The sequence below is a fragment of the Polypterus senegalus genome, chromosome 17 (assembly GCF_016835505.1).
Source record: "Polypterus senegalus isolate Bchr_013 chromosome 17, ASM1683550v1, whole genome shotgun sequence".
Lineage (NCBI taxonomy): Eukaryota > Metazoa > Chordata > Cladistia > Polypteriformes > Polypteridae > Polypterus > Polypterus senegalus.
Window position 1 is genome coordinate 76,630,015 of NC_053170.1, and position 9,679 is coordinate 76,639,693.

The following is a 9,679-nucleotide window of genomic DNA, read 5'->3' on the forward strand; positions in this document are numbered from 1 at the left end:
ATGCTCACTGGATTTCAATGCATAATGCTCACAACAACACAGTGTTTTATTATAAAATAATTATGTTAAAGCTGTTGGGCAGGCTACTCGTACTACTTTTTTTAAAACAAGCTGTGATAATAGACTGCACCCATACATCCTACTCTGTTTCTCTTCTCTTCTAAGCCAGTAAGTTAAACATCATGGTGGCTGGTTAAACTCTTATTTCTGACTCACTGTATGACCAGAAAGCTATTGTACTTGCCTTTTCTCTGATTGTAAATGAGAAGAGTATTCACCAGTGACAAATTAAATGCTAGACCTTCATAGTGTTCTGACCAAATAAGTTTTGCCAGCACTGTATGGTAGAATCCTTAGGCAAAAACTCTAGAACTGATTGGACAAAAGGATAGACAAGATGTGCCTACCTTTATTTTTTTCCTAATGATCACATACCCAGGGGTTCATTTTCTGTGTGATCTAGTAAAACTGGAAAATTCTCTTTTACATACTGAGCTTAATGAAATCATATTTTACTGCTTACTTAGTAATATTTAGTAGCTTTGAAAATGAAATCGTAAATAGCGTACACAAATATATATACATCACATATGGATATCTCTATAAATATTACAAGGCATAATATTTTATGTTTTGTTAACATGGCTGGCTCACAGTTCCAGAAAACTTGGTTCAAAATCTTGCCTGGTCACTGTCTTTGTAAAGTCGATGTGTTTTCTCTGTGTCTACACTGGTTTTCTGCCTTTCCTCTCACAAAGCTGTACATATTAGATTAATTAGATTAGATTAATTATATTAGTTATTGGCTGCCTTGTGTGCAAGTATGTGATGTAGGGTCTAGCTCATGGGGACCCTGAAACTGTATGCAATAGGGCCAGTATATATAAATTTGTATTTGTAGATGTGCAAAAAGCACAAAAGATGTTTAAAAGCAGCTGTTCAACAAATGAAAGTGAGTCAATCAATCAATTTCTTCATTCCATGTTCTGGCCGGGGTGGCGCAGTGGGTATCGCTGCTGCCTTGCAGTTAGGAGACCCGGGTTTGCTTCCCGGGTCCTCCCTGTGTGGAGTTTGCATGTTCTCCCCGTGTCTGTGTGAGTTTCCTCCAGGTGCTCCGGTTTCCTCCCACAGTCCAAAGATATGCAGCTTTTGGCCTTAGTGTGTGTTTGGTGTGTGTGTGCCCTGTGGTGGGCTGGCACCCTGCCTGGGGTTTGTTTCTTGCCTTGTGCCCTGTGTTGGCTGGAATTGGCTCCAGCAGACCCCGTGACCCTGTAGTTAGGATATAGCGGGATGGATGTATGGATGTTCCGGCCTTTGTAGTATAGTTTAATTTCTCAGACGAAGATGATAGAACCTGTAACAGGAGTGTGTTCACAAAGGGACTAAACAACCCTGAACAGGATGCCAGAACTTAAGCATGATACACACACCTCTATCCATAGTAACTCACACGCATATATCTATATCTTTATATATATCATATCTTTCTATACCTACAGTCTACTATTCTCAGCAAGTTTCGATGTCTCCCAGCCAGTCTAGCAGAAGGGAAGCCACATCGGCAGTATCCCTTTAGTAAGCTCATCTTCCTTATGTTGCACTTTCACTGCCTCGCTACAGAGGGCGCCGGGGCCGCGCGTTACGTTGCTACGTCCTGCTTATGACCTGTAAGGGCTGCGCTGCTGCGGGACAGGATTGTCCGGTTTGAGATGACTATAAGGCTGCTGCTGCAGTATGAAAGATAACAGAAACCCGAGATCTGTGTCGGAAAAATAGAGCGAGAGGAGCGGAGAGGGAGGTGCTGTGTGTCGGTGTCAGCGGCCATTGCTAGAAGCCGCACAAAGAAAAAGCGAATCGAGTAGTCTCCCAGCCTTTGATCCGACAGCACAAAAGACGGAGCCCGGCGTGTGCGGCTCAGAGCGATTTTAAAAGTGAAGACGGCGTGAACCGAACCAAAGCGCAATGGCCGGCTACATCCCTGGCCTGCTGCCTTCCAGTCACTCACAGGAAAAGGAGTTTGTACAGGCTTACGAAGACGTGCTTGAGCGGTATAAGGGTGAGTAATGCCGATTGCTGTACTTGTACTGTGTATGTAGCCTTTTTGTGTCGTCTTTAGTACTTTAACTACTTGCGACTGTGCGTAGAAGTCGCATGTGCCGGTTCCCTGTACGGAGGTCTCGTTTGTTTTTCGAGATTTGCCAGTGTAACCCGTACGGTTTTGTGGATATTGGGAAAACATTGTCGGTTTAAGTATGTGAGTATTAGGGCAGTAGGGTTGTCCTAGGCGTACTGTTTTACTGCAGTGAGAGTTATTAATACTTTTTCTAATTCTTTTTAGTTATGTGATGTATCTGAACTGAATGTTTGCTTTATAAAATATTCTCTATTAGAACGACCTGCCCGATAATCGGAATTTTCAGATCCTGTAAGTTTAAATACAATGTAGTTTTAGTGATTAGTTGTACTGGGAAATTTTTGTACGTTAATTTTGCAAAGCGAGTGCGAAAATGTTATGTTAAAGTTACGTGGTAGTGCATAAGCCAGATTTTTATAAAAACTAATTTAATACTGAAGTACTTTTTTAGGTTGGCGTGGAACAATATTACATTAAGTTTTGTTTCCTAATATTATTGTAGTGAAGCAAAAAGACAAGGGTCTATAAAAGATTGTGCAGAGCTTAGAATTGAAGGTTAAGAAATGAGCAAGGGCATTATGTGCTGAATGTGACATTATCCATTCATTTGGTCAGTTAGAAGGTCTGGAGTTGACATCCAAAAGTGCAGGTGCCAAAGCTGTATTAGTGTACTGTGCTGTATGTACACTAGGCAGGCCCACATATATCTCATGGAGAAAGGATCTGAATTGAGATTTGTTTCTACATGCCACATATATCTATCTATCTGTGTATCTATATCCCAGGCCTGAAGTTTCTTTGTTGAGTTGGTCTTGGATTTCTTTTGAATAGTAGGAGTAGGACAAACTGAGTAGAGCATCTTATGCAGAAATGTGTTCCTAAAAAGCAACCACATGCTTAGAAAAGCAGGGGTTTGGTAGATGGTTAAACATGCTTCCATACACCAGCCTTAGTGAGTTTTAGAGTTAAGAGTTTTACTTGCCTGGTGGATAGGTAGAAGATCTCCATGGACATGGTATCTGGTTGAAGGTGGAGCTGGAGTGAATTCAGTTTTTATAGCTCGCCTTATGATATGAGATAGGCAGTTAAATATTTAGGGGGATTTTCTGTTTGTGCCTTGTATTAGTTCTGGTGATTTTAAAGAAATTATGTTAAATGTGTGGTTCACGGTTTTGTATAGGAAAGATAGGCAACTTTTTTTAAAGGTGGATTTTAAAATATTTAAGAAAAGTGGCACCTCACTAGAAGGATAACGACTACTGATGTGGCAGTTTCAGGGGTGAGTTAATAATATGTATGTAAATAATGAAAGAGGTGGGCTTGTATAGGATAGGCCAAATTTAACAGTTTGCAAGAATGTTTTTAGAAGTGTAGTGCAGCATGAATAAGTGGTGGAGTCGCTGCTCTTTTTAACTGAAATCACAGAGTTAGATAAAATACAGAGAACAAGTTGGTTACTTGGATTTAGATGTACTAATCAGTAACAGAGATACCAACTTTAGGAGAAAAAGCAGCAGTTGAAACTTAATGTAAATAGCATAATTTATCTAGTTTATACGTGAAAGGTAAAATATGGAATACTGGTGATTGAAAAGTGTATATATAACAAATATAATTTAAGCATCCTAATTTAGTGGCTGTTGGTCTTGTATATAATTGAACTCTATGGCCACTGGTTTTCATTCACTCCTGTAATTCTTTGTGTTTAATTCGAATAGTGTTATTATTAAACATGCTCATATTCAGTATGCTGTGTAGTTATTGTACCAGTCCAAAAAGTTTCAGACCATCATTATATTTGTTTTATAAGCACAGGCAAGAATACACTTTCCTAATTGTGCCTGAACTTTTGATAGCTTTTTATGTTTTGTTTAATAAAGCCGTTGCCTGCTACTGAACCCTTGGGTACAAATAACTATGAAACAACTACTCCTTTTTTTGTATTGATTGCATGCATTTATACTATAAGAGTAAATCCACATCAAACACAACTAGATTGAATTACAGCATACAGTAAATGCTCATAATTACATGCAGTAACATTTTTATCAGTCTTAGATGGCAGTGCAAATGCATAACTAAATTGTGCTCAAGGAAACTGACTGTTTTCTCTTGATGTCAAAAATTATACATACCGTTGGAAATGAGAACTTTCACACAAAGTTGTTCTGTTTTTTTTTTTTTTTTTAAACATTTTATTAAAATCAAATAACATTCCATACAAGTAAGTCAAGTTTAACAAAACTAGGTTCCAAACAAATCAACCCACCCATGAGAAAGAGAGCTAGGCCAGCAGAATAACATTTTAATAATAGTAAATACAGTAATCCCTCCTCGATCGCGGGGGTTGTGTTCCAGAAGCCCCCGTGATAGGTGAAAATCTGCAAAGTAAAAACCATATGTTTGTATGGTTATTTTTATATATTTTAAGCCCTTATAAACTCTCCCACACTGTTTATAAATATTCCCCGCACAGTTATACTGCATAAACCCTTTGTATTCTTTTAGATATTAGGTAAGATTCATTGAAATTATGTATGTAAACACACTGTTTATATACAGTAAAATCTAAATATTATTTTAAAGATATCGAGCGTCTCCGATATCACATATTACAGACATTATGATAGACAAATAAATACGTACAATGCAAGAAAAACTGTATACAGTAAATGTGTGTACAGTGACACTAAACGTACGTAAATGTAGTAAGTACTGTAAGTAGAAAATTAATTATGGTTACTCACCAACAATGATACGATGACTTGTCCGATAACGAGTTTATTTTTACTGCACAACAAAGGAGAGCGTTACAGCTATTCTAAAGGAGCCTCTTCAGGCGACTGTGTAGCACCGCCGCCGTTCTTCTTCCGGCAGTCTTCAATCCAAATCCCTAAAGCAGATTCCATCCTGACTACTGCCTTATTACATCCACTTACAACTCGTTTTGCACCCTGGTTAAAAGGACACTGCGGCCGTAGATCTTATATTCCTTTCCTACTTTTTAAATAAAAAGAATCGTGGACTCATTGATGCCATAATGGCGTCCTACAGCGGTGTAGCTTTTCCCTTCCTTCAACAAATCCAAAATGTTTACCTTTTCGGCAATCATTAACCTCTTCCGTTTGCACTTTGGCACGGCCCCTGAAGCAGTAGCAGATCGTTTTGGAGCCATAATGTAGGGCTTGACTATGCACAAAGATAAACACAAAAGAGCACAAAAGTTAACTCTTTACACAGCGAAACACGTTGATGGTGAATGAGCGAGACGAGACTTCCTTCTTAACACTGCATTCAGCACGCAGGAACTTAACTGCATGCTCTGATTGGTTAGCTTCTTAGTCATCCGCCATCCGCCGTCCCTTGTATGAAATCAACTGGGCAATCCAACTGAGGAAGCATGTACAAGAAGTAAAAAGACACATTGTCCACAGAACCCGTGAAGCAGCGAAAAATCTGCGTTATATATGTAGTTATGCTTTCATATAAAATCTACGATAGAGTGAAGCTGCGAAATTTGGAGCACGATATAGCGAGGGATTACTGTACAGGTTAAAACTTTTTTTTGAAGGCGCGCGCCCAGTATACCACACATGTTGTTCTAGCACACAAGTTGTATTCCAAACAAAGGTCGTATACCAAGCAAAATATTTCGCCTCTAAACAGGACGTATACCAAGTTGGACTTATTCCAAAGCAGACGTATACCGAGGTACCACTGTGTGTGTATGTGTGTGTGTATATATATATATATATATATACCCCGATCTACATACTCTCAAATAGACAAACCACATGCCGTGGCGCAATGGAAGAGGCTTCACCTCTAGTGCCGAGGTTCGATTCCCGAAAGGGGGTGCACTGAGTATGTACGCCTGATGACCTCAAAATTAGGGCAAAACACGTGTCGCGTACTCTTCATTATTTCACATAAAACTATTTCAATACACATATACATACATATATATACACACACATACATATATATCAGCGCTTCCCGATTCATTTTACCCTCGCATCCCCTTGGTTTGAAACGTGTGAAAAAATATGCGGTTAACGCAGAAAGACAGATCACCAATTGAAGCTTTATGAATAACTGATACTTTATTCGCCATCAATGATTGTTTTGTTAAAGCCATACTCAGTGTAATCATTAGATGAACAGTAAAAAAGTAAGAGCGAGGGGAGAGTGACTTATTGAGGCACGCAGGCGAAACCGCAATAGCACGCGGGCTCGATGTAGTGCGCGTCAACTCGATCTGAATTCGCGATCACATTCGAAAAAATATATCTTTTCAAGTTCTATTTAGTCGACACAAATATCTTTGGTTGGAATGTAAGGCAAATTTAGTCTTTACATTTCTTTAGTGAAGAAAAATGTATGCAATGATGCCTACATTTAACTTACATTCCTACCAAAGATATTTCTGTCGACTAAATAAAAATTCCTTCTATTTAAAATTTAAATAGAACTTGAACAGATATGATAGTTCATAATATCCACGCATACTTGCACGTAAGAGCGGGAGTCATCCGTTTTAACAAGCAGCGTATTGCACTGATACGAAATAGCCTGCCCATTTAATTATTTAGGAATGGATAAATAAATTAAGATTTTGGACAAATAATGTTTTTCATTTTTCTTCCTTGATGGATTCTGGCACCCCCAACAACAGTTGCTTGCACCCCACAGAGTGTGTATGTATATACAGTGGTGTGATAAAGTATTTGCCCCCTTGCTGATTTCTTATTCTTTTGCATGTTTGTCACACAAAATGTTTCTGATCATCAAACACATTTAACCATTAGTCAAATATAACACAAGTAAACACAAAATGCAGTTTTTAAATGGTGGTTTTTATTATTTAGGGAGAAAAAAATCCAAACCTACATGGCCCTGGTTGAAAAAGTAATTGCCCCCTTGTTCAAAAATAACCTAACTGTGGTGTATCACACCTGAGTTCAATTTCCGTAGCCACCCCCAGGCCTGATTACTGCCACACCTGTCTCAATCAAGAAATCACTTAAATAGGAGCTGCCTGACACAGAGAAGTAGACCAAAAGCACCTCAAAAGCTAGACATCATGCCAAGATCCAAAGAAATTCAGGAACAAATGAGAACAGAAGTAATTGAGATCTATCAGTCTGGTAAAGGTTATAAAGCCATTTCTAAAGCTTTGGGACTCCAGCGAACCACAGTGAGAGCCATTATCCACAAATGGCAAAAACATGGAACAGTGGTGAACCTTCCCAGGAGTGGCCGGCCGACCAAAATTACCCCAAGTGCGCAGAGACGACTCATCCGAGAGGTCACAAAAGACCCCAGGACAACGTCTAAAGAACTGCAGGGCTCACTTGCCTCAATTAAGGTCAGTGTTCACGACTCCACCATTAGAAAGAGACTTGGCAAAAACGGCCTGCATGGCAGATTTCCAAGACGCAAACCACTGTTAAGCAAAAAGAACATTAGGGCTCGTCTCAATTTTGCTAAGAAACATCTTAATGATTGCCAAGACTTTTGGGAAAATACCTTGTGGACTGATGAGACAAAAGTTGAACTTTTTGGAAGGCAAATGTCCTGTTACATGTGGCGTAAAAGGAACACAGCATTTCAGAAAAAGAACATCATACCAACAGTAAAATATGGTGGTGGTAGTGTGATGGTCTGGGGTTGTTTTGCTGCTTCAGGACCTGGAAGGCTTGCTGTGATAGATGGAACCATGAATTCTACTGTCTACCAAAAAATCCTGAAGGAGAATGTCCGGCCATCTGTTTGTCAACTCAAGCTGAAGCGATCTTGGGTGCTGCAACAGGACAATGACCCAAAACACACCAGCAAATCCACCTCTGAATGGCTGAAGAAAAACAAAATGAAGACTTTGGAGTGGCCTAGTCAAAGTCCTGACCTGAATCCAATTGAGATGCTATGGCATGACCTTAAAAAGGCGGTTCATGCTAGAAAACCCTCAAATAAAGCTGAATTACAAGAATTCTGCAAAGATGAGTGGGCCAAAATTCCTCTAGGGCGCTGTAAAAGACTCATTGCAAGTTATCGCAAACGCTTGATTGCAGTTATTGCTGCTAAGGGTGGCCCAACCAGTTATTAGGTTCAGGGGGCAATTACTTTTTCACACAGGGCCATGTAGGTTTGGATTTTTTTTTCTCCCTAAATAATAAAAACCATCATTTAAAAACTACATTTTGTGTTTACCCGTGTTGTATTTGACTAATGGTTAAACGTGTTTGATGATCATAAACATTTTGTGTGACAAACATGCAAAAGAATAAGAAATCAGGAAGGGGGCAAATAGTTTTTCACACCACTGTGTGTGTGTATGTATGTATATATATATATATATATATACACTGTGTGCACAATTATTAGGCAAGTTGTATTTTTGAGGATTAATTTTAATATGGAACAAACACAGTGCTATAAGTCAATCCAAAATGTTAATAAACCTGAATGTTTCACAACGGAAATGTGAGTGTGAACATCATCAGGGGAATACATATGTGCGCACAATTATTAGGCAACTGTTAGTGTGCAGATTTATTATGCAACTAAAGGAAAAATGAAAATTTTCCCATCTCATTTGTTTATTTTCATCTGTTATAGTGAGAATAATAAACAAACACCTCAAAATTTACAAATAAACATCTCTGACATTTCAAAAAAAATAAATCAATCAATCAATGACCAATATAGCCACCCTTCTTTCCAATAACAGTCATAAGCCTTTCCATTCATGTAGTCTGTCAGTTTCTTGATCTGTTGACAATCAGCTTTTTGTGGAGCAGTGACTACAGCCTCCCAGACACTCTTCAGAGAGGTGTATTGTTTTTCTCCCCCATAAATCTAGCGTTTAAGAAGTGCCCACAAGTTCTCGATAGGGTTTAGGTCAGATGAGGAAGGGGGGCCATGTCATTATTCCTTCATCTTTAAGGCCTTTACTGGCTGGCCACGCAGTGAGAACTTGATGCAAGTGATGGAGCATTGGCCTGCATAAAATCATGGTCTTTTTCCTGTATCACTGTTTGAAGAAAGTGTCTTGAAAAACTGGCAGTAGGTTTGGGAGTTGATTTTGAGTTCATCTTCAATGCAAAAAGGTCCAACTAGCTCATCTTTAAAAATACCAGCTCATACCAGTACCCCACCTCCACGTTGGAGTGGAGCTCTGTGCCCATTACTGATCCACAGGTCCATCCATCTGGTCCATCAAGAGTCACTCTCATCTCATCGGTCAATAAAACCTTTGAAAAAAATCTGTCTTCAGATATTTCTTGGCCCAGTTTTGACGTTTGAACTTATGTTTCTTGTTCAGTGGTGGTTGGGTTTCAGCCCTCCTTACCTTGGCCATGTCTTTGAGCACTGAACACCTTGTACTTCTGGGCACTCCAGGTAGGTTGCAGCTCTGGAATATGAAAGTACTGGAGGATAATGGGTTCCTGGTAGCTTCACGCTTGATTCTTCTCAAATCTTTGGCAGCTAATTTGCATCTTTTGTTCTCAACACGTTTCTTGCGACCCTGTTGACTATTTGCAA

At 39.2% G+C, this 9,679-nt stretch overlaps 1 protein-coding gene across 4 annotated transcripts in view; it reads left to right on the top strand.

The window, feature by feature from the left end:
* The first annotated feature begins 1,673 nt into the window (after nt 1-1,673).
* Nucleotides 1,674-9,679, top strand: part of macf1a (microtubule actin crosslinking factor 1a) — an 826,555-nt gene continuing 818,549 nt past the window's right edge. For 3 of the 4 annotated variants that reach the window (XM_039739817.1, XM_039739818.1, XM_039739819.1), the window contains exon 1: nt 1,674-2,056. In XM_039739817.1, coding sequence (XP_039595751.1) covers nt 1,963-2,056 — 94 coding nt within the window. In that variant the 5' untranslated portion in view covers nt 1,674-1,962. The remainder of the gene's footprint in view (nt 2,057-9,679) is intronic. The other variant, XM_039739820.1, reaches the window with a different exon arrangement.